Source organism: Sander lucioperca, chromosome 3 (genome assembly GCF_008315115.2).
Source record: "Sander lucioperca isolate FBNREF2018 chromosome 3, SLUC_FBN_1.2, whole genome shotgun sequence".
NCBI classification, from domain to species: domain Eukaryota; kingdom Metazoa; phylum Chordata; class Actinopteri; order Perciformes; family Percidae; genus Sander; species Sander lucioperca.
The window spans coordinates 22816620-22842843 of NC_050175.1; the positions used below are offsets into that span (position 1 = coordinate 22816620).

The 26224-nt window shown below is 40.2% G+C and overlaps 1 protein-coding gene across 7 annotated transcripts; it reads right to left on the reverse strand.

The window, feature by feature from the left end:
* Positions 1–2406: 2406 nt before the first annotated feature.
* On the reverse strand, positions 2407–18031 carry bdnf (brain-derived neurotrophic factor). Of its 7 annotated transcripts, none has more exons than XM_035999503.1 (2): positions 17837–18031; positions 2407–3848 (listed from the first exon to the last, which is right to left on the reverse strand). In XM_035999503.1, exon 2 carries the CDS (start codon positions 3825–3827, stop codon positions 3018–3020), a length of 810 nt encoding a protein of 269 aa, XP_035855396.1. In that variant the 5' UTR covers positions 3828–3848; positions 17837–18031; the 3' UTR covers positions 2407–3017. The 7 variants fall into 7 exon arrangements, with proteins under 7 accessions (XP_035855396.1, XP_031132456.1, XP_031132459.1 ...); XM_031276596.2 differs by lacking the exon at positions 17837–18031 and adding an exon at positions 17126–17502; XM_031276599.2 differs by lacking the exon at positions 17837–18031 and adding an exon at positions 16900–17114.
* Positions 18032–26224: the final 8193 nt, after the last annotated feature.

Sequence of the window (26224 nt, forward strand, 5' to 3'; positions counted from 1 at the left end):
CTTTTTGCTGACACTTGGGAGGAATGTTCTTTCTGCTGGCCTCTACTGGTTGACTGCAGCACATCTTGAGAAGTCTGCAAAAAAAACAACTACTGCTGCACTGCTCCCTGTGGACTGAAACTTTCAAGCATGATTCACCTCTGACCACACCCTGGTTGGTGACAACACTTTCGCCTTTGACAGCTGATGAAATACACCTGCTTTGACATCACCGATTGGGGTGTGGCCAGAGGCACAACACACTTAAATGTAGGACTCTCATTTAGTGGAGTAGCAGCATTTATTGTCCTTTTTTATACCATAGGCTCATTGTTTTTGTAAAATTAGTTAGGATCCAATTAGTTTAGTTTTTTCTTCTTGTTGTTTTTGTCTTTAAGCTTTAGCCACAGCTCTGGGTCAAATAAATACTACATCATACTGTAAGAGCTATTCACATGCATAATTTATGATCAAAAAAGACAATATGGGCTTCATTCTGACTCAAAGACAACTGGTCATTACTTAAGCTTAGTTAAAGAAAAAATAGCTCAAGGGCTTCTACTCATGATAGATGGGAATACCTTGTCTAAAATGCATAGCAAAATGTGTGATTCATTGTCCTGTATGCTGAGAATGTGTTAGTGCTCCGACATGTTTGAATTAAATTAAATCATTCCAATTTTATTTTAAGGTGGATTTTCTTTGAAGAGCAAGCCAGAGCAATTGCTTGTCTTCTTGAGGATGAAATAATAACATAGGTAATTCTTATTGTGTAGCTGCAATTGCTTGTCTTCTTGAGGATGAAATAATAACTTAGGTAATTCTTATTGTGCAGCTGCAATTGCTTGTCTTCTTGAGGATGAAATAATAACTTAGGTAATTCTTATTGTGCAGCTATGGCAATAATCCTCTGTACCTTTTATTAGAAATTTCATGACAAAGATAATTTGAGAGACACAACTGCATGCTTGTCATCTTTCTCAGAGATGATTTGGAGACTCTCTATTAGTTCTAAGCTTCTGTAAAAGAAAAGTAACTCACAGCATCTTCATCAGCCCCCTCTGGAGGATCCAAGAAAGTGGAACATCTTTTCCTCAGTTCATGAGAAAAGTTGGTTTTCCAAATCTCAAAATGCTTGATCCGGTTCTCTTCAGAGGTCAAACTTACCTTTAGGTTGATGATAAAGAAGTAGGCCTACATAATTGAGTGTCTTTTTATGAAATATGTTATATTATAGGAAACTGTTGAAATGTTTCATGATATCAAGATACAAAGTTGAACACATTTTATCCTACTACTACGACCTTAAACTATGGCGTCTAGACTTGGCAAGCAAGGGGTTCTCACTAGGTAATGCTCACTATGAGTTATAATCTGCACGAGGGAATGTTAATATGAAGCTGCAGTAGTCCTTTAACCCAGATACCAAACCAAGTTTTTCCTTCTGATCACAGTAAATGTACAGTGGCATCAAATCTGTGATGATTGTTCTTTTGTAGAACATTTAAATATGGGATTACCATGCACTAATGAGAAAATGTTGGGTGTGTTTTTTTAATGTACACAAATATATGTGTGGGTGAATCCATCACTGTCAAACCCTGCCTACTTATACTTGGCTACACTTGTGATGTTATGTTCTTGTAATTGTGAAATATTACATTTGCAGCTGGAGTAACAACTATGTAAAACACTGAAAAACTATGTATAAACACCAAAGTATCAAAAGATATATAGGTTTGTGTTTCTGTAATGTGCTGGTAGGAGGCAAGACGTGTCCTTTTTCACTCCTCAAACACTGAATAACACAAAGAGCTGCAAAATACATTCTTTCCACCCATAGCAAAAGTCATTCTCATTATTGCTGTCACTATATATTACCCAATGCGTGACTCCGGTGCTACTGAAAATACATTATTTTCTATAAAAAAAATTTTTTTTTAATGCTTTATTGAGCATGCTGATCATTCATGATTTTAATTTGGTCATTCTTTGGCAGCGTTTGTGCGCGGGCACGTGCATATGTGTGGTGTGTGTGTGTGTGTGTGTGTGTGTGTGTGTGTGTGTGTGTGTTTGCCTCATTTCCTCCCTGCCTGTCTGTCTGTCTGTTTAATAAAGTTTATCCTGCCTGGAAATGCAATGTTGAAACTTTATCGACATTGATTTTGTTTTTCAGTTGCCTATAGTCATTTTTATTTCTTCAAATATTTCAGTTTAATATTGCAAACAACTTCACAACATACAAAATGAATAATATTAACCCAGAAACATGTCAATGAATAGATTTTATATATATATATATATATATATATATATATATATATATATATATATATATATATATATGTGTGTATATATATATATATATATATATATATATATATATATATATATATATATATATATATATATATATATATATGTGTATATATATATATAGCTTTTATATATATATATCTTGTCCTCTGGTGGGGATAAAAAAATAAACAGCAAAGCTTTGACAACAGCACCTTGACATAGTATGTAAGTTCAACATTACCTTGAGAAGTTTAGAACAGTAAACAGATAAATTACTTGAGAGGAAAATAGTTTTCTGCTGAATATGTAAACGGAATGTTTTTTGGTCAGCATCATATCCTTTTTTTGTAAGTGGAGAATTTCTCAATTCACAATTGAAGCAGCATGCAAGCTTTTGAAGATGGAACTGTCCTCTCTCATTCCTTGCCTGTTTTTTCCCATCATTTTCTAATTCTTGGCAACGTAAACAAATCACAATGTCTTGAGGGATGTGATATAGTAATTTAAACTGGGCGCAAATGACTGATCAGATTTTTTTTAATTGTTTACAAGGTCATGAATATGTTCAATAAATAGACTGTAGTATCACTTTTACTGTATAAACTTCATCTTTTTTTACATGCAGTCCATAAAATTTTCATTTGACGGAATAATTTACCCTGTTATGTATATATACAAATAGATATTTTCTCTTTATTCTCTTTTTTAAACTCTTCAATAAAATCTATACATTTTATACACTATCTCCCTCTTTTAATGGTCAATGTGCATACACATGAAGTGTCTATCCTTATAAACCGCCAGGCAATCTTCTTTTTGCTATCCATGGTAAGCGCTCGCACGTAGGACTGGGTTGTCCTGCATTGGGAATTATAATGCCGCTTGTCTATTCCTCTGCAGCCCTCCTTTGTGTACCCCATGGGGTTGCATTTGGTCTCATAAAAGTATTGCTTCAGTTGGCCATTGGGGACAGGGACCTTTTCCATGACGGTAACTGTCTGCCCAGACATGTCTATTGCCGTCTTTTTATCCACAGCTGTCACCCACTGGCTAATACTGTCACACACACTGAGCTCTCCGCGCCGCGAGGGATCCGAGTGTCGCCGCACCCTCATGGACATATTAGCGGCATCCAGATAGTTTTTGTATTCCTCCAGAAGAAAGAGCAACGGTGGCTCCAAAGGCACTTGGTTGCTGATCATCACCCGCGAGTCGTACAGGTCGACATCCTTGGTTTCTGTGGTAACCACAGAGGATGGGCCCCCACCTCCCTGGTTCTTATCAGCCCCCTGTCCCAGCTGTGCTGCCTCTCCCTCCACCTCCAGCAGCTCCTCTATCACCTGCTCAAACGTGTCTGTGAGTGAGGGCAGTTCCCCGCGCTGGCCTGGCCCACCACCACTCTGTGGAGTCCCATGGCCTCGTGCGGCTGTTGCAGCAGCGCCCAAGTAGCCTTCCGTCCGATGGCCCCGCATGCCCGGGGCATCTCTCAGGGGCGCAGCTCTCATGCAACTGAAGTATGAAATAACCATAGTAAGGAACAGGATGGTCATCACTCTTCTAACCTGGTGGAACTGGAGAGGGAGAGAAAGACAGAAAACAAGAGGGGAGGAGGAGGGAGGGGGGAGAGAACAAGACTGTAAGACAAAGAGCATTTTCAATGAAGTTAGCTTATTCTTGATCCATAATGCACCATGTAAGCCTTTCTTCTGATTTATACCCTCTACTCTTTCTTTGCAAGCCGAAAAGAGAGCCAGTAGCTTTGGAATAATCACATGTTTTTATTAAACTGATATTGGCGCTGTGTCATCAGTGTTTTCAAATTGTTTGCACACTGTAATCACTTTGTTCCTATGTGAGGTCTGGCTTAGATTTGTAATTTGTTGGCAGCCATGCACAAAAGCTGTGCTGAGCTTCAAAGAGATTGCCTATTACAAAAGATAAGATCACATTAATAGATGTCACTACATCCTTACAGGGTTGTTATTATTATTTATGAGCTTTATTTACTGGTTTGTTAAACTTTACAGCGTGTTTCTAGAGCGTGCAAGGATGTGTAATTTTATAATAGCCAAACCTGTCACTCATCCCTCACTGCCTGAATCATTGTGTTGTCTTGTCAGTTTTGAAAGCTCAGACCTCCCTCCTATTTTGTAAATTTTATAAAAGACATGGTGGATTTTGCTATCCTTAAACTTTTTGTTTATTGGGGCAAATAGTTACCCGAATTGTTAGATTTTATAATATAAAATAATAATAAAATTGACAGGTGGCAAATAATGGATGCACGTGATAGTCAATTGTGAACTGACACACAATTTGGAAAGGCTCTGTGTTGACATAAGGATAAGGTTTTGTTTGTTTTGTTTGTTTGAAGAGCTCATTTATTATCTTTTGACTATGACATTATCCCGCAAACAAAATCACCATTATCAACACTCAGGGAACTTCCAACATGGACAGCACTTACTGACCAATGTTGTGTTTGTGTCAGCTCTGACAAACAACGCTGCTGTAGTATTATTAATCTTTTTTGAATGACTGGTCTCTGCTGTAATACTGGTCTAATACTAAACCTTACAGTCATGTAAGGGAGTTTGTTGAGGGACACTGTTTGTTTTGGGCAGGTGGATAGCGAGAGCACTGCAGGATGAACTAACAGGATGTCATGAGGAAACTGAATGAAAGATGTGTCATCCTCCCTGCAGTGTAAAGTACCAATCTCAAGCAACTCACAAGATAAGCAAAGCACTGTAAGAGGAACGGGGGGGGGGGGGGGGGGGAAAGCCAGGTGTAGCGGAAATACTGTACATACATCGCCTGAGCACAAATGCATCCCTTACCTTTGAGAAGCTCTAAGATTCACAGAAAATCAATGAATTGGTGGACATCCAGCAGCCCAAGATATAAAAGCAACCATAATGAAAAGAAAATCTAGATCTTGCTTTCCACAGGGGCTCAATTTAAAAATAGCCTGACCGAGGCTTTGACTGCACTCTGCATGTCCCAACTTGATACAGGAAAACACGGCGAGCAACCACACTCCTGCTTCCACTCAGGACGGACACGAGGACCTTTACCGTAAGGGAGGAGCAAAAACCCCACCTTAAAGCATTTGTTTCATTCCTAATTGGTACCAGGGGCTGTGGCTGTAATTAACCAACACCACGGTGACTGCCATAGAGATATCTTGTCTAAAAATAGATGTGCTGTGAGTCTCACAGTCTCTATTCAGAATATCACATCCTTCTTCTTAATGAGCCACTCATTCCCCGAGCTCAGTGACGTGCACCTCCAGAGTGTGTGTGAGTGTGTGTGTTAGAGGGAGGGCATGGGGAGGGGCTGGCTTGTATGTGTTTGCAGGGAGATTTTCCTCTCACCAATTAAAACAACATTAAGGGAAAGCCAAGAATAAGGAGCTAATTATCAATTTTTCATTAAATACCGTTAATAAATCCTATTTATCATGCTTATTAACCCTTCAATATTGTTAAGGTTTTGGTTCCAATAACAAGAATTGTCTGTGAAGCTTCCCAGCACAGAAATAATGTAGGTTTACGGGATCGAGGCCAGTCACGAGCTTTATGTGTAGGATGCATTTAGGCTGATATTATTATCAGCATCACGCTCAAATGGTTCCACTTCCATATGACGGAAATGAAGGCAGAGGGCTGATTACTGTTAGGCGTCAAACTTCATGCTGGAAATGGTGCAGACGAAGAGTGCTGCATCTTCCGTAACAGACCACAGGGGTAATGTTGCAGTAGCAGGGGGTGGAGAGAGTGCCAGCGTCATTTCGCAGCATAACAACCACAGATGACGTCTCTTCCAGGTCTCCATAGGGGAGAGAATGGAGGGGAGGAGGTTGCTGGGGGTAATGCCACTCAACAGTGTGCAATTGCATGCCGTTCCCCCGGGTATCCTCACACCGGGAACAACAAATGATTTTATTTCTATCTCTGTGATTTCCTGTTTCCATCAGGACAATCAATATGGCTTGTGCTCTCAATCAACATCCTGTTAAAATTCGATAAAGCCAATGAATCATTTAATTGCTGTGGGACTGGCGGAGAATCTCTGGCTTATATCTACTAGAGGCTAAATGTGACAACTGATTGGTTTGCTCTTGTTTTATACATCCAGTGAAGTAAGATTTTATGTGCACTGCTGGATTTCACAGTTAATGAAAAAGCGGCTTGCGAGTTAACACAATGAGCATGAATAATAAAGTGAGGGAGGAACAGAGAAAGGAAAGTTTTGAATAAAATGTACTTTTTTGGCTCTAGCTTTGTGACGACGGGTTTGGTAACAAAAAAATATCTTACACAAAGAGGTGGTTGGGCATAGTGCCATTTCTTTTATCTCATATCTCTTTTGTCTTTCTTGTGTCTTATGTTATTGTTTAAAAAAATCATTTCAAAATGAAATCCAGATAGATCACACCAATCCAGCTGTGTCACATAATAAACTAAGTGTCATGGCTGTCCAACTATGACAGTTCTTTTGACCAAACATGTAAATAGAGATAACAGGAAGATAATGCCTGCAATAACCGCTGCAAACACGCCTTTATTCAAGACAACGCACCTAGAGCATGAAACACCCCAAACAATAGGAGCAGGTGAGTGTGGACTCTGTCTACAGGTTGGCTTTGAGGTCTCTAGATGACCACCTGTTCATCTGCTTTGAGAGCACGGCTGCATGGTGGGGAAATGTAACTTACCCTCACATTTATTCTTTGTGCCAGGTGGGGATTAAAGTGATAAATGCCTCCTTTGACAGATGCTGAAAAGTGTCTCTAAAGCATGAAAGGACTAGCACGGCTGGTATTACTACACATTCAGTAATGTTCACCAGCCTCTCTGCACATGTCAGCACACTTTATGGCTTCATCTTCAAGAACAGCTTACATGATATCTTAGGAACCTTTAGAAGGGAAAATAAACATCAAACAGGAGAGATGAAAGAGGGAAATGTGCCCACTACATTTGAATATAAATGTATGACTTATAGCAACATTTGTTCTCTGCCTCTTCCACTGCTCCCTTGTGGGCATGCGTCTTTGTTCAATTCCTCAAGAACAGTGTCGGGTTAGAGCTATTTACCTAGCAACATGTTTTGTCACGTTCAACATGTACGGCACACAATGCCAAATGTTCAGAAGAAAAACGTGCAGCACATGATATCAACATTTCTACCCGAGGACCCCTTGTGTGCCACAATGCAGCACTTACTGTATAAAAAGCGAATTAGAGTTGTCTGCAGTAATGACTGACACATGTGGAAGCTTGCTTCCTTGAGATCTGTTTTCAATCTGACACAGTTTCAGAGCATGTTTAGTAATAGATGAGCATCACTAAGGGATTATACCTGGCCTCCAAGCCAACCCCGGCCACAGACAGCCCAGCATTCAATAAGTGCTGAGTGAGCCGTGCTATCCAAATGAGTTGTTACTCTCTCACACTGTGTGTGCAACAGTGGACAATTGAAGGACTACAGTAGCAACACAAACAGTATGGTAAAATCATAACTGAGGCTACACACTCATCCTTAAATGTGCAAGCTCTAATTTATCAGTGTTAATGTAGCTGGTCTAAAATTCCCAATTATAATTTTAACACATGAACCAACTCTGAAACAAGACCACTAAAATAATCAACAGACTTATGACTCCAAATTAACAGCACTGCAGTTCCAGACTTTGTACACTAGATGGGGTGTGAGACCGTGAAATAATAAGAGCTCCTTCTCTTCTCACTCCATATGCCTTCCTCCCATCTCTTTCCCTCCCTCCATAGATAGATAGATAGATAGATAGATAGATAGATGGATAGATAGATAGATGGATAGATGGATAGATGGATAGATAGATAGATAGATAGATAGATAGATAGATAGATAGATAGATAGATAGAAAGAAAGAAAGAAAGAAAGAACATCATCTTTTTCCAGGACGCACAGACAATTTTGGTTGTGGGTAATTGTAAATAGCCAACGCTATAAAGTTCACTTACCGGTATATGGGATTTAGTCCCAGCTCTGACAATAAATTTGGCTCTAGTGTGCATTTTTCGGAAAGTACATCATTAATTCATCATTAAACCATCACATAACTAGCCCGTGTGTACTGCTATAATTCAGATAGTTTCACTCGAAGCTGTCAAAAATGAGCCAGCTTTCCATCACTCTATAAATGAGACTTTATGTTAATCATTCTGGCCAGTAATTTGAAGTTATTCAGCGCGAGCACACAACACCAAGAAGTAGATCCAACCGTGCATGTTGGCCGACGTAGCTAGGCGTTAGGTCTCGGGTTTCCTATAAAGTCTTAATGAGTTCATCAAAGCCCCCCTCTCTCCAAAACAACCATAGAACAACTGTCTGGAGATCTTATTTTTGTGTATTCACGGCGCAGGAGGGTCCGAGATTATAATATAGACTAACATCCTGAACAAAGAGTTCATTGAGTTATTTATAAGCAGAAAGTTACCATTAAATGTTCAAAAGTGGCAGATTTCCACTTTGTTACTTACGAGACATAGCCTACTAATATAATAAGCCACATTTGCTCAGCCTGCTCTAATAATGAAACAACAGCCTTTTATCTCTCGAGATTAGGCTACATCTGCTGAGCTAGTGCTCTCCTCTGGAAACCCAATCAACATAATAACTGCGTTTTTTATTAATGAACGAGGGTATAAGGTTACACATATCCCCTCTCGTCTGTTCGCAGGATAACCGGACTTGATCGAGCTACTTTTAGACCCCCTCGTCCCCTACCTCTACCCCCCTAACACACACACACACACACACACACACACACACACACACACACACACACACACACACACACACACTTCTGTCTTTTCTCAAGCAGCAATTAAACAAAGACGAAATGCTTAAAACAACTTATCGAAAAACAAACATATAAACAAACATATATAATAGCCTACCTTTTACTGCCCAGTCGTAAAACAGACCATTCAACACCAGGACAGTAGTGTCATCTGGGAAGTTTTGGACAACTCCCTGAGTAATTTACTTAAGCGATATTTTCCTCTCTGTACCGACAAGCTTCAGGATATCTATTCAGCTTTGGAGCAAATAGATTAAATTATTGATGGTGGAAATTGCATGGATGAGGTAATGCACTCCCATGGCTGCACGGGTCCTTTGGATATCGTCTGAAACTGAAGTTGTCGCATGCTGAAACGCAGCAGCAGCAGCAGCAGCAGCACAGGATGAGAGACCTCTGGAGCTGAAATGAGGAACCTCTTTGCAACTACAGTAACTTTACTACACAATGACGCTGCAACATGTGACCTGCCGCTGGCTGACTGGTCGCCGCCAAACTCCTGTTTAAACAGCCCCGAGGCGGAACTATTAATGCGCTTTCAGCGTGCATTATGTGCTTTTGTTTGTCCGCATACCGTGCAGCCTGCATCCACTCACCATAATGTCTGGCAATATATAACGCACGAACGAAGCCTCTCCTCTTCCGCATTTCGCTCACTGAGGCCAAAGAGGTACATTTCTTTTTGAAGGTTTTGCGTAACAGCGCGTCTCCACCAAGTCGTGATCCACTGCGTGACATTTAGAGATGGCCTATTTGTGTAAAATTAGATATTCAGAGAATTAAAAATAAGCATTTCTTGTTCTTGTCTGCAGATAGTGAGGAGGCTTTGTACTTTATATCAAAATATGCTTTGAGAAAGAAGGTATTTGCGTGTAAAGTGGGCCTATATAGGCTATTTGTGCACGGTTCTCTCCATCTTTTAATCTATTTTAGGCATCATAATGCATCCTACATCCTTGATATAGCCCGAGAAGATGTTCTCTATATAATGTGTAATCCTGAGTCATTTCTATTATAAATAAACCCATGAATATCAGCTTGAAGAAGGGCTCATGATTTGTGAACTGTAAAACGCAAGTGGTGTTAAAACATTTGGATGGCAACAGGCACTGGAGGCTAACAAAGATGTGAACTTACTGAAAACAATTCTGCTTCTCCTTGCTTTTAAAGTGAGCCATCTCCACAACAGATGGATGACTCCCCTGCAAGTGCTCTGCAGTGTAGTAACCAGCTTTCACAGGTTATTATTACCAAATGTCAGCTAAACAAACACATTTAAATTATATACACAGAGCTCACTTGGAGAAAGAAACTGCTTTGCTTCTTGAGACTCTGTTCCCCTCATCAGGAACAAACTGGGAACAATTCATTCGCTTTATAATGCAGAATTCAAAATAAAAATGTCAGTGGAGCCACAACCTTTCAATGGGTGATGAACGTTTGGAAACTCCACCTCTGATGAATATAAGAGTGAGCATAATGGGGAAATAGCAGCTCGTTATCCTTGTGACTTGGCCCTGGTCCAGTGCAAAGATTTATTGTGATGTGTTTGCTATATTGCCATCATGATTCTTCCCTGCACGAGCTTATGAGCTGGAGCGCTCTTGTTTGGCATGCAGCAGTATGGGAGTGGATGCTCACACCTGCTTAATGAGTCACTCCCACCTCCAACACACCCGGGGACATGCCAAGATAGATATAGCCCTCCCTGAAGGCTCACAGGAGGTGAGGGCAAACTCTGGATGACAAAGAGTTGCATCAGCAATCACTGAGCGACATGACTCCAAAGAGCACACAAAAAAATGCACACTACACAAGGGGGCTGTTCCAAACAAGTAATTCATAAATAAATCACTTGGCATCTCATTAGAAGAGCAAAAACAACAACATGGTCTCTCTCATTTCTGCTAATACAACACAACTGAAGGTGGCGTTTCAAGAGAAGTCTTTTGGCTTGCATGCGAGGACTGAATTTCTGAATGAAATGAATAAAATGTCTAATAGCTGGGAGCAGAAAGGAGTTGTGAGCAGTGTTAAGGATGTTTCTGACTCATCTGATTGAGGGCCAAACATAAGCATGACAGCAGTGGCCTGTTATGAGACAACCAGGAGTCTTGCTGAAAACTGCTAAACCACTATTTCATCAGAACTGACGCAAACAACTTATTTAGGTTTAACATTTGTCAATACGGCACCGCGGACAATTATTCAAACTATCTGAGGAGTTGGGAAGAAACCATTTTATTTGGCAAATTTCTACAGGTTTTAATCACCCCATTCATGGCCAAACACATGTGATTCACAGTAACAGTTGGATAAGTCTCTCCTCACATCTTCCCCGCTCACAACCTTTCGCCTGTGTGTGCAGCAGAAAGAAGAAACAACCACAGGAGCTGACAACACGACACACTTGTATAACCTTTCAAGGCTTCTCTTGCCAAATGCAGCACGCTGCTGACAGGTCCGCACTGCCGAAAGCTTCACTTAACGAGTAGAATTATGCCTCCTTGTGCCAGAGAGGAACAATGTAATGTGGACAAAATGACATTTTGTGAAATGTCATTTTCACTGGGGATAAAGGAAGGCGATGAGGGTATTTTGATCAATGTGAAATTGCATTCCTCCTTCGAGAAGCAAACACGTCAAGTGAGAAAACATTTTGTATAAGGTTGGATGACGTCAAACGAGATGAGAGGGAGCTGGAAAACAGTTGAGAAAACTCCAGACTGGTAAACAGGTAAACCCTGTACAGGCCGTTTAGAATCACATGCTGGAGTGAAGAGTTAATGTTATCCCTCCTGTGATGATAATAACCTTTATTGTAATCATCAGGCAGACACAGAGGACCAGTCTTCTAAGCTTCATATACACTCCTCCTTCCACATCCTCATACAGATGATATATTATTTCTATGCACAGACTGCAAATCACTCCATAGCCTATTAAGCTTCTCTCTGTCTCTGTCTGTCTGTCTCTTTTCTTGGTTTATGCCTCCCTCCTCCCTCTCACTCCCTCCTCTTCCTCCCCCCAATCCAATATCACCACAGCATCAATAACCTTTGCATAGCTCACTACTGAATGAAAACACACCAATCATGCCAGAAAATTACTTTGAAATGCTGAAATATTTGTTATGAGAACTCAGAAAGCAGGCATTTTTTATTTGCTACACAAATAAGGCTGTTAGAGAACTATATCAATGGCTTGAAAATGCCTTTTGCTTGGTTTAATATGACATATACGCCACAATAATGCAACTACAGATATATATGATTTTTTTTGTTGTTGTTGTTTTACCAAATAAGGAACACACATTAATTTCCTCTAATAAAAATGCAAAAATCAACCTATAAATTAGTCCAAACATAATTTTTAGTCTACCTGACACACAGGAAATACAAATATATGTTTTATTATTTCGGGAAGTTGCTCGAATTCAGTGATGTGCTGCATGTTCACATGCTAAAAGACACACGTGAGTGGTTTGCCGGCATGAACGAACATTTCCTCGCACGCGCGCGCGCGCGCGCGCACACACACACACACACACACACACACACACACACACACACACACACACACACACACACACACACACACATACACACACACAGCATCAATGTAGACCCGCAGTGGTCCGACGTATAAGATGTCTGTACAGTCTGAATAACTACATCCACTGTGTATTAATAACTTATCGTGGGCTCCATCACTGTAAAATCACAATCACGCCACTGTGACGAATAACTGATAATTAAAGATTCGGAATTAAATGTTCAAGGCTTTGCCTCCTGCCAGAACTTGTTTTTAAAACAAGCCTGTTAATTGGATGAAGGTGTTGGTGATGAAGATGATGATGGTAGTGACTAAAGCATTAGCAGCAGCAGCGGCGGCGGCGGGCGATATAGCCTACATTTCCATAATGATCAAGATGATTAATTTTTTCGCTCTAAATATATCGTGACGCCCGCCTAGCTGTGAATCGAGATTTCCGCCATTTCCTCCCGAAATAATCAATAGCCTATTTATAATTTAGATATCAGACATCAGCTTGAATAAATAGACAAGGTAAGCTATTACATTTCATGAATGAAAGCGGTGTGGAAAAGTGTGGCAAGCACACTCCGAAATCGAGTTTTATTAAAGAGACGCACTTATTTACATTAAAAGAAAATTGAACGTCCTCAATTGAAAACCAGATTTCGCCAAATCCCTTTAGCCCCCTGAGTGCAGGAATTGATCGCAACGGAAAAAACGACACACAAAGGCCAACATTTACATGATGAAAAAGCAACAAACACACTATGAAACAATCTAGTAGAATATTAGTGTTAATCCTTATTTCTGCAGAATGCATTTATTTTTTTTCGTTAAATAAATAGGCCTACCGAAAGAATTTCATCTGATTTTTGCAATGAAACCTACCATCAGGTTTGTTATTGACGCCCACCCCAACTCTGCAGAGCTGAGAGTGCTGAGAGAGAGAGAGAGAGAGAGAGAGAGAGAGAGAGAGAGAGAGAGAGAGAGAGAGAGAGAGAGAGGGGAGATTCTCGGTAAAGATAACACACGCGGAGACGCACGCACACAGTGGCGAGCGCACGCAGGCGCACGCCCGCACACAAACACACGCAGCGCCATTTATGGACTGATCCGCTGACGTACATTGCAGAAAAGTGCTATAAAAAAACCTTCATACATACAAAGTGTGTCGTGCCACCCCACAGACCCCTCCTAACCCGCCTCCGCTCATCCCTCCTCCTCCACCCAACACGCCCACGCCCACACCATAATCCCACGTCTCAGTAGAAAAAAAATAGAATATTAAAAATACTGCTACATGGCCAGAAAATAGGTATTCTGCGAAATAGATGATATAAAAAAACAAAATACGCCCGTAAATAATGCTGCAATAAAAATAATCTTACTCTCTTGCGGCTACTGGGAATACAAGGCCAAACATTTCTTTAAAGTATCACAATTTTCCGTTTGGTTAGATAATTTAATGATTGATCATAATTTGTGCAATAAACGCTTTTGTGGTATTGATGAGCCGGAAACGTAGCTAGTATAGTTGCGACGCAGCCTTTATTAAAGGATAATTTTTATGAATGTCGGGCAGCCTAATAAGTAATATGATCTATTTTGGTTTAACTGTCATATAAAATGATGAGTTATAGGCTATAATTTACAGAAACCGATCTGCGCGTATTACATTGGTGGGTAAAAAATGACCGAAAACGCCAGCGGAGAAGTCACATAATTCAAATGCAATTATGGATTTACTGGATACATTCGTTTTGGAGTATTTATTTTAAAATGCAGCCTTGTAAGAGGAATCTTGATCAGGACTGCCAGTGGGCGCTGGGGCTTTTCTTTTGCAGTTGTTTTGCCATGCAACTGCTTCGTCTTGGATCAGAAATCTTAAATCTTTGACCAGAGGAAAAAAAGAAGACGAGAGAGAGAGAGGGAGGGAAGGATGGAGAGAGACAGAGAGAGAGAGAGAGAGAGAGAGAGAGAGAGAGAGAGAGAGAGAGAGGGAGGAAATAGACAATATCCACCGCTTCTGCATCGGTGCGAGACGAATTTTTAGGCTACAAGTCCTTCAGGAGAGCAGTGGAATAAAATCCCACAGCAATTTTATGTGATGATTATCTAAATCTTAGGCTTCACTTCATAGATTTTACGCGTGCTTTAATTTGGAATTAAGAAAAGAAAGAAAAAAAATCGATGCCTCCCGAACAATTGCATATCAAGCCATCTTATCTCTCTCCATCACATTCAGCCATAACATCTGTTAGTGGATGCACTTTGACCACGCCCATCTTTATTGTAATTTTACACAGGAAATAATGGAACAATTTGTATAGGCTACTGTAAAGGAGATTCGCTTTGGCAAAACCCGGCAAATGACACGAGTCAAAGCGATTAAGAATGAATTCATCTTTTTTATTCTCCATTATTCATTCGTAGCCTGCGTTTGACAGGACGACAGAGAGCCGTGTATGGACAAAAGAGGGGGGTAGGGTAGCAGGTGAAGTGAAAAGCACCTTATGAATGAAACCGTGGAGCGGTCGTAGTAAAAACACAAGTGATTTGATGGCGATGACGGGAGGGGGGGCCGATGGAGGGAGGGAGGGAGGGGTAAAGAGTATGGCTATTTTTGGTCGATAACAAAATCCAGAGGGTTTGACATCAAGACAAAACATGAATGCTGCAGACCAAACAAAAAAATAAGCATAGATAGATAGATAGATAGATAGATAGATAGATAGATAGATAGATAGATAGATAGATAGATAGAGGTTTTTGCTGACAATTTTATGATATGCACCAGCATCAGTACTCCAGTTCGTGCAGGCTGGAAGGATCACTGCAGCGTCTTAAGTCCCGTATTGGGAGCATGATTAGGCACAACGCAACGATTACGCAAATTATGTTGCAGCAGACAGTGTTCGGAAACTCAAAAAGAAAAAAAAAACAACACTATAAAAAGCTCTGTTCTTACACGAACAAGTACGAAGCACGAAAACGAGTTCCAATTCAAACGCCTCACACGAGCCTATATGAATGTGCACGCACCAATCTTCTATACATATAACTTTCAAAAAAAAGAAGAAATAGTCTATGAAATATTGGTCACCTGGATCGGATTTCATTTCGGAGGTATTTCGGTCACTGGTGCCCACAATTAACACATTGCCAATGCGAAGGCTGCATGCTGTAGTTTTAAAGCCGAAGTTCATTTGAGAAAAAGCCAGAAGAAGCCCGTAAAGACGACAGGAACAAAAGAGTGACATGAAAACAATGGATTGTGCTCTTACCTTTACAAGGGCTGACAACCACTATGTGCGTGGTTAGATCTCCGCGACCAAGACTTGCATGTCCCAAAGTTTAACGCAGTGTGGGGGGGCTTATAGGTACCGAGAATGTGGTGTGCAAAAGACCAGACGACCTGAACTTTAAACTTTCACAATGCTCTACAAAAAAAACACATCTTAAAGCACAAGCTCTTTTAATGGCAAGCGCTTTTCTCTCTCTTTTTAATTTTTTTAAAATTTGCTTTTCCCCCCTGCTCTCTTTAGTATCCCGTTTATTTTCCGTTACAGACCACAGGCTCCCTCAGAATAAGCTTACCAAAAGTTGAAAAAACAATCCCAGGTTTGGCAAAGGGGGCTGGGGAAAGAGAGAAAGAGAGTTGGCGTCCACACGGCGGTTTAGTCCATGCACTACTCCGGTGCCTCTGTCCAACGTGCTGAAAGCATAACACAGCCAGGGTAACTATGGGACCGAAAGAATATCTATATACTTTTGTTTGAGTGCCCACTTTAAACAGTTTTTTTTTACTCTGCTGCTTCCCCGCGTCTTGTCACGTGTATTGCCCCCCCCCCCCCCTTGCCAAACCAGTCCTGTTAATATTTCATCACATGTTGGTCGGACATTTCCTTCCAGATAACAGCACCTATATCACAAACGCCGGTTCAATTCAGTGTACTGTCGCCTCGAAAAAAGACTCCACTATCACGCCAAATGACAACTGGCAACGCTGATAATCAGCCCTATTGTTCTTAATGTCATGCTTATGGCAAGTGTCACAGGTAAGTGGCACATGTTGCTCTTTTTTTAAACACGGGCACCGCACAAAAAGAACATACATAGATGCATAAAATATAAAGCCCTCCCTGCCAACACACACAGCCCTCCAAGACTCTAGTCTCCAGCCTACATCACATCCACACATTGCGCGCAGACACAATGTAATATTTCCTTACCTCTGTCACTGTACCGGCATACCCTGAGCCGAAGAAATGCCACACAATCTTTTTTTCACACAAGCTTTGTCAACATCAGCCTCATCAGACATGGGTCTCGATACTGAGTTTCTCAAGTAGCCACTGAGTCCAATCCTTCCAGCAATGCGTTGCCAGACTAAATAGCAAGCACGACTATTTACTGGTAATCATCCTTTATATGCTGTGTGTTTCCATTGCTACTTACCATTTTCCCCTACGCTGTCCTGGAGATAGAAGTGTCTTAATATCCACTCACTCCAAAAGATGCTGGTAGGTAATGTGTCTTGTTTGAAGTCATCATATGAGAACTTCTGCTGTGCTCAGTAGATCGCCCACCACTTCGCTGACTTATGAATCTAATAACCCTTTGCAATGTCGGCGTGCTTAAACTCTCTTAGGCAACACCTTGGTGCCTCTACAGTAAAGACAAATATCAACAAGCCCGGGTTGTCAGAAAAAGCCTGTACAGATATACGTAACACCCTCGCCCGGACAACGCCATTAGGGGTCTTACGTGATTGAAATAAGCGACGGCAATCCAAGTTTATGGGGATACCATTCCTGACTGATCGCTCGTTCACTGCTTCAAATATTTAAATCCGCATCGAGTAACAATAACAGACACATACAACTTCTGAGACATATCCATATTCACGTGTTTGTGTTATAGACTGTTAACTCCCCATTTGGCGAAGGGCCATATAGGCCTATTACTCATACGCACAACTGGTCATTTCGATTTTTCAAACACAGACGATGCACAGCCAGGCTGTTTTTCTTTTACAAAACAAAAATTCCATTAATAGCGCTGGTGTTTGCCTGTCAAGCTCTTGGGGGAACTTGTTGCTACTCAAAAAGAACCCCCACCTCCGCTATTTTGTTGTTGTTGCTGGACCAAACACTCTCATATACTTACATTGTCAAATTCTGTGCTGCGTTTTTTCCCGGTCAGATATAACAGAAAAAAGTTAATCCACGTCCTCCAGAAGCGTGATTACACTGAGAGAAGCGACCAGAGCGTTAAAAGCCAGCAAGGATACTTTTAGATCAGGAATATCTGTAAGTTTAAAGATGAAATCTGTTTTCAGTAAAATTCCATCAGTTGCACTGCCAACACTCAGCCATCTGATTGTTATGCAGTGACGCTGTGCTTGCAAGTTAACATGAGTAATAGGTGATATTCGCCTGACTCTTTGCCAGCATCCCAAACTTTCTAGAGTGTTTGTAAGAAAAGTGTCATTCTTGTTGTATAAATTACTTTTTTATCATAGTTTATGGAAATCAGCCACATGGGTGGCGCTTTATTTCAACCTGTGAGTGTGTCTGCAAGGAGACAATAGCCCCAATCTAACACATCCTTGGACTTTTCTCACAAACAAAACAAAAAAAAAAGCTGCTCATCAAAGTGTTAAAGGTCACTCCATGCCATACAGACATGGTAATCTGGCACACAGTGGGTTTAAAGAGGGAAGGTGGGGGACTTATTTTCTTTGCAGTTTGTGTCAATACATTTCTGTCTCAAAGACACAAGATGGCATGATCAGATAAAATTAGAATCGCAATAATTATTTTCCAAGAAAATATTTACTTTTTCATGTATCAAACAGACAACAGGTGCTGGATTTGAGATTCTCACATAGCCTATTATCCTTGAACTCACTCCTTCGTAAATGTCGGCTTTTCACACGGTGGCTACTCATTACAAGCTACTAATAAAAGGGAGTGACGTAAAGAGAGAGATAACACATATCAACAAGCGTGGCGTTGACAGCATGCTGTGGATGAACAATTCCCTTCATTTGCTTCATATGATTAAATGATCAGGATGTATGTGTCCCATCACCTCTCGGGCTCCTACCATCATCCTACTCCCAGCCCTTTTTGCTTCCTGACGTGGGAACTGGACTTGCTCCTACTTGTGATGTTGTTAACACTTCCTCTGCTCCCACAGCTTTTCGCAGACTCTGTTACTGACTCATGCTCGTCCCTTTTTCACTATCCATGCCCTCCCCCACACTCTTCACCACAATATCTTATGGCTGAGTCCGAGGTCACAGATCAATCACTTCATCCCCTGGGCTGCATATGACGGCATGGCATTTTGCTCTATGGTCTGCCAAGATACTTCACCTCTTTTGAGCTTACTCTTGGAACTTCTAAGTGTTTGAGTGTAATATATTTTGGCAGTGGGAGTGTTATTAAAATGTGTAGCCAACGGGCTGCACCGTGGGATAAATATGGAGATGAATGTGTACCATTACAGATCTCTGTGGTTTGTAAAGAAAGACTGAGATTGGTATATACATTGATATTCATTAGGTCAATAAACAGAGCGAAGAAGATGTATGACGTAAGAGTAATAGCAGCAATAGTCGCATTTTAGTGGTTGGCTTCTTACCACTTTTTGTTATTACTATAACTTTGTTTTGTGAAATTGTCTTTAGTTCCAAAGCCGCCTTCAAAATATGATCTTATGTGATTTAATCCAACAATCTGTTTATGAAAGCCTGAAAATAAATCCCAGCTCCACCTTCTCAAGTGACAACTGTACAAAATTAATCACTAAAAAATGATTGTTAAAGCCATTTTAACACTGCAGTCATCATACTTCCCTGTTTACATCTGCTAATTACATTTGGGCCCTGTCTGGTCTCTGGAATCATTACTAAAATGTAGAGTGCCAGCCTTAAATTTTGAGTCTATCAGCACTTTCCTTCCCTGTCGCCGTAATGACAACTATTAGGCTAGGATGGATCCAGTATGTGTATCATTACTCTGTCTTAATCTTTGTTCCATAAATATTGATAACAAGAGCCCCACGTCATGTGTTACTAGTACCTGGGGTTAAAAATAGAAGGCCTGCTGATGGCAGGTTATCTCTTATCGTCAGATCCCCACACACACACACACACACACACTCTACCTCTTGTATCTACAGGAAGTTGTGCTCTGGGACAAACAAAGAGCAGACAGAAAACAACAAATACTCTGATTACATGTCTTCTGCATTCACCCTTAAATGGTCAAACAAAGTGTAGATTCTGAAAAATAAACTGTCATGTATATAAAGTTTTCATCATTTACATTAAATGTCTTCATAATGAACCAGTCAAAATAGCTTAATCCAGTTACCCTGTTGACAATGTGCTTCTTGCTGTACATCTGTCATTCTGTCATGCAACTCCATAATATTTCTGTGGAGTGAGGAATTAATTATCAGGCTCGGTCGGTGACTCAGAGCTCAGGTCTTCAGAAACAAATGCAGCCTGTAAATAATCGCCCTACAGCCACTATACTTCACACTGATGGCGAGTGCTGCATTTGTGCTAATTTTGCTGTTCTATGTATAGTGTGAGGGATAGTGTCAGGATGGATGATATTTGGGTTGCCCCAGTGGCTTGGCAGGCTGAAATTGAACTGAATGTGCTGCTATGATATTGAGGGTTTCTATCTTGCTTTGCTGCTCACAGTATCACCCGTCTTCACCTAGCCATCTTTTACCAGTTAAACACCTGACTGTATGTAAACTTTGTCTTTAGTGCCTGAGGGGAGAAATCTGGAGCTTTGGGTGTGACATACAAGTGCATTGATAGCTGCCTGTCTGCCATTAGCTTTATGACTGCCTAGGTGAGACGGGTAATCTGGACCTGCCATTGGACGGAGAGGCTGCCAAACTACAGTACACAACAAGGAGGGTAAAAACTAAAAATATTCCCGAATATCTTGGATAAGTTGCATTTCTTGGACAACAAAAAGAGTGAACACAAAAATAAGGATCCAAGCTTGTCTCCAACAATCAACCATCGCCCCAGGACTTATTCATGATCGAAAATGAATGAATTTTAATTCTACAGCGTGGTGCACTGAGATGAGATTGTGTGCAAGTGTTTGTGTTGTTGCTTGAATGTGTATGGAGTGGTGCAAATTTGAATAGATGTATTTGCATCTTGTTGCTTAGCCAAAGGCATTATTGGTTCCCAGTGGTAGTGACCTGAAATTTTGCATGCACGGCAACTCTGCAAATGGTAGCCCCTTAATGATCAGCCAAATATTACACAGTAAAAGTATGAGGCACTGACCTTCAATGCAGCACATATATGTAACACACGTCGACAGAGATGTTCACATTTCATGATTGTCTCTCCTTCTCAGTTTTTCTGCTGAACTCTACGAGGAAAGGAGAAACAATAATATTTAAGTCTGTCTGCATTTAAAGTGCGATGGTTCAGATTGATTTGCTGACTCTGGTCATTAATAGTTCTATTTGAATGCCACAATGCCTTCGAGAAGTCAGACATACCGTAATCATTACGGTCGGTTGTGGTCACCACACCAGTACAATACCAAGAGCGTGGTGATTTTTATAGCTTGCAGATGTATGGAAACCATTTCACAGCAATACTGCATGCATACTGAGTAGGTAGGTGGTAGATTGCGAGTTCAGATATTCACTTTGTGTGATTCAGTCTGACACCAGTGATGTGGATGGAAGAAACACACCGCTGTCAACCTTGTGATGGATTTCTGAATTGGACATTGAGCCCACAAACATCTTTTACTTCGAATGAGCAAATACAGGCTTCCTTAGTTTGTCAGAATAGTTAGTGTATATCTTTCCAATATAACCACTAACCATGTAAATACTTTGCAGTTAAATCCAGTGTAAGCCAACTTAAAAATACACAGTCAGACAAGGTCAGCAACCCTGCAAAACTCATATCAGTGTTACTCAAGCTTTAAAACCAAACAGCTTTTTCAATGTTTTTATGTAAAAGCCTGATTTTCTGACCCCCATAGAATGTGATGGATATAATCTTTATCTGCTTAAGCACTTGTGGGCGCCCAGGAATGGACGGGTCAAGAGTTTTAGCTATTTTATTGGTCGTCTGATATAAAAGACAGTAGGAGCAGCCTGCAGAGGAGGTGGAGGCTCGTGACTTGGAGGCTGCCGGTCGAAATCCCTGGACTCACTGACGAAAGCTGCGTAGGGAAGCAACACTGTGCTCTGCATCTCTGCCAGCAACCGTCAAAGTGCTGCTGCACAAAGTCACTGAAGTCCCGACAGTGTAAGACTGTAGACGTATACTGGGCAGCTCCCAGGTGTTAGCGTATGAACTTTCTCTTTCTCTTGTCTGGTTAAATTACTGGTTTTAATAAAGGGTATGTTTGTAGTTACACTCATACACGATGGAAAAATCCTCATGTAACACATACTTAAACTTCAAAGCTCATTCTCGACGGGGAAACAGCAGTGGCGAAAACAATCTCAACACAAGAATCAGAATCACAATTGACTTTGTCATTGTAAGTACATACAACAAAATAAAAGTGCTACTTCATGGTGCAAACATAAAACACACACACAAGGTCAATTTAGTAGCTGTTCCGGAGCTTTCGATCATATCACGTGATCTTCATCGGCAGATAGAGTTTGCCCCATGGAAATTTGAGCGCACCAGGATAGGTACTAAATAGATTCTTTGGTGAGATTGTTTTCTCAACTCCCAATTATATTTGATTTTTCTTTTAAAATGCATATGAACCTTACTGTATATTATTCTAGAAAGTTAAAACAGAATAATCCGCTACTAACTAGACATTGTGGTGAGACGGTTATTACCTCCGCCAAGGAGGTTATGTTTTCAGTTTGATTTGTCTGTCAGCAGGATTACGGAAAAACTACTGGCCTGATTTTCATGAAACTTGGTGGAAGGGTGTAGCATGGGACAAGAAAGAACCCATTAACTTTTGGAGCGGATGCGAATCACGGGGCAGATCTGCAAATTATTTTTCACTTTTGTCAAATTTGCGAAATAGGTCATGGCCCTAGGTCAGTGATCTCCCAGTGCCTTTCTAGTTATCATGTGTTTTCACATTTTTACACCTCTTTACTGTCTGTTATAAACACCAACATTTCTTGATAAACAATGTCACATGGTCAGGTGATGTTTTTCATATCTGAACTGCCTGCCCCCAACTTCCCCCCCCCCCTCCTCTGTACAAAAAAGTCAAACACGATTCCCCATTTAAGTTGACAGACAGACAGTAGGCACAAAGTTTAAAATAACGGTCTTAAAGGGAATAAAAGCTTTGCAGTGAATGGTGTGGGAATTGTTAAGGATAATACAAAGGAGTGGGATTTCTCGTGCATTTGTCTGCGAGGGATATCCCAGCCAAAGTTTCTCTATACATCAAAGGGCCACCGCAAATAAAAGCACACTTGTCAGGGGCGAACAAACTGCCTCCTTTGTGCCTTCTACCAGCCAAATTCAGGCACACAAAGCCTTTGGATGTACAACACTGCAAAGAAGACATACTATTCAGATGACATGCTTTGCTCTCTCTCTGGTGGTTTGCTGTGTGCTTTTGTCTGCCCTGACCAGGACAGATATATAATATCACTGGATCAAAATCCTTTCAGTCCCTTTTACTCCCTGTTAAAGACTCCCGTTACACTCCCTCCCCCCTACACTCCACTATTCTTTCTTTTCTTAAACAAAGTAAACTTGATGCAGCCAGATAACACTTGCAGCCCTCAGGCCTAATGCCCAAAAATGAGTCTCAGGTTCATTCAGGTTTTTTAAGCAAAGAGTCTTGTACAGACTGTGGTCAGACAGACTGGACACATTTCTCTGCCGCCTCGACAAATCTTTGTCCGTTTTGGTTTAAACATCTGTTGCCTGCATCTTTTACATTCCTGTGAAATTAATTACTTAGAAAGTTTTTCCATGCCAACAAAAAGAAGAAGAAAGTCATCTTACCGCCCGCACACACTCTGACACGACTCACAATTACGCACACACCTGAATCACATTTAACTCCATAAGTCCACCCAAGTACAAACTAAAACACTGATACATCACAATGAGTGGGTGTTTTGTGGGAAATCTTGTAAATTTTCAAAACAATTCTTTTTCTTTCTATTTTAATCAGGGCTGCAACTAACAGTTATTTCATTATCAATTAATTTGCTGACTTATCTTATTAATAGCTTGTGAAATATATATTAAATATAAAACCAATTTAACAAAGAAATATTTCAGGTCCATTTTCTGTCAATCGACTAATCCAAAGACTAATCATTTCAGCTCTAATTATAATATTTTGACATATGCATTACTGCAGTTGTAGATGTCTTGATGTTTATTTCAGTGTATTTGTCCAAATCGTGAACAATATCCTCTAATTAAATGACGGGTGACAATCAAGTCTTCATTGAGAAAATGAGATTTATAAATCTGGCTCATACATTTGCTGTAGTTATTGGGGATTCCTGGTTGAGGAAAAGAAGAAATGCAGCACTGCGTTCAGAATTTTACTTTTACTGTACATGCAATGAAATGCTTAATGAATAAAATACAGCTGCCATTGTCACATTATTATTATCACAGCAGTTTTAGCTGCCTGAGAGAGCACATTTATTATTCCTGCCAGTCTTGATTCTTTTCATTATAATGACACATTTACCCAAGAAACTAATTTCTGAGTAACATATAATTATTGATTGGCTGGAAATGTTATATAAAGCCCAGTATTATCAGAAGAGAAGGGAGCCCTTCTTAATTGCAACGTATGAGTGTGTGGCTGTGAAAACATAGTTTGATTTCACAGGATTTCAATGACGTTATGAGCTATTTTAGCTTGACTATTTATTTTTTTTACATTTAAAAAACCCCGTCAAAGCACACCTGGGCTCACAATGGCCAGAACCACTACTTCACTCTGCCTTAAGAGATTTCAGCGTGTTGAATAAAGCAAGTCTCTGAGTGAATGCAATGACTCATCACCAGGGTCATTTGCCTTTCACTGCAAATGAGTGTGGGCGTCTGACTAACTTGCAGTTATAAGCTGGATATTGTTTTTTAATCATGGGAGAGAGCGAGCGAGAGAGAGAGAGAGAGAGAGAGAGAGAGAGAGAGAGAGAGAGAGAGAGAGAGAGAGAGAGAGAGAGAGAGAGAGAGAGAGAGAGAGGGAAAAAAGTGTGAGAAAGAGAGACCTAGTTTTTGTGTTTGTGTGTATAGTATGTATGAAAGAGAGTGAGTGTGGCTGTGTACAGTATGTATGTCAGAGAGACAAAGACTGAGGGCCACATTTTGAGTCTTTGAGACGTGATGTGCGCCCCAAGCCACACGTGTTATTTATCAACCAGCTACTTCGGCCTGGAAGTGCAGATTCCTGTCATCTGATGAGAAGCCCTCTCTGTGTCAGCCTCCCTCCGTCCCACATTCATTTGAGGGAGGAACACACAGAAGGTGGGAGGAGATATGAAAAGTGTGGTTGGTTGCGCCTGATTTCTTAAAGTTCACACACTCTGTAAAGACAGATTTTAAGTGGAACTTTTTTCATCTCTACAAAGCAGGTGCAATGTTTTTTTTGCAGGTTTTTTAAATTAAAGGCTATGGTGGGCAGGAGAAAATGTAATTATGTTTGAACTGCAGAAATCCAGCCCACATATAGCTACTATAATATCCATTGGTAACACTTTATTTAAAAAGGTGTGCATAAGTTGGAAACTCATGAAAACTGACATGATCATAAATTTAACTTCATGATTGTTTGATTGTTGTGATTAAGTGTCATTTAATCAATAGTAATGCCAAAGGGGTTGCCAAATTCTGAGAAGACGCTGTCAAATGCTTTCAGCAGTGTAATATCACTATTATTACATTTTTATTATATCATTAAAGGACTTACAAAACTGTCATTGAAGGGCATTCAAAAGTTTAATAATATCTTTACTGTATTGGTTTTCATATTTTTCCACGCTAAATAAGCATACAAGAAGATATGTATAAACATATATAAATAAACCCACACAGAACACTACGAATTAAAATAATAATAATAATAATAATAATAATAATAATAATAATAATAATAAAAAAATAAGATAATACTTTTATATATCTTTTAAAACCAAGTTGTCATGAGAGAGAGATCTAAATTTTATTTGCATAGAAAGTGACATTAGTAGGCAAAAAAATGTAAATGGCTCAAATAAAGTTACTAGTTCTGTTTACATACAACTACTTTGCAGAAGAAAAATATTTCTTGTTAACACTAGAAACTGACAATTTGGTTGTTTTGCGATTATTGGCGGTTCCAGAAGCAGCAAGCTAGCTGGCACCACAAAGCACGCTTTGCATTTTAACATGTTTATGAACAACGAAACCCTAGTCAACAAAAACTTGTAACACATTTAAAAAAAAAAAAAACTAAAATAGGTTTGGACTTCTTTTTTTATGTCAGCTATGAACTAGGAGCTATCAGAGCTAACAGAAAATTTCCATTTTCAAAGTTATCA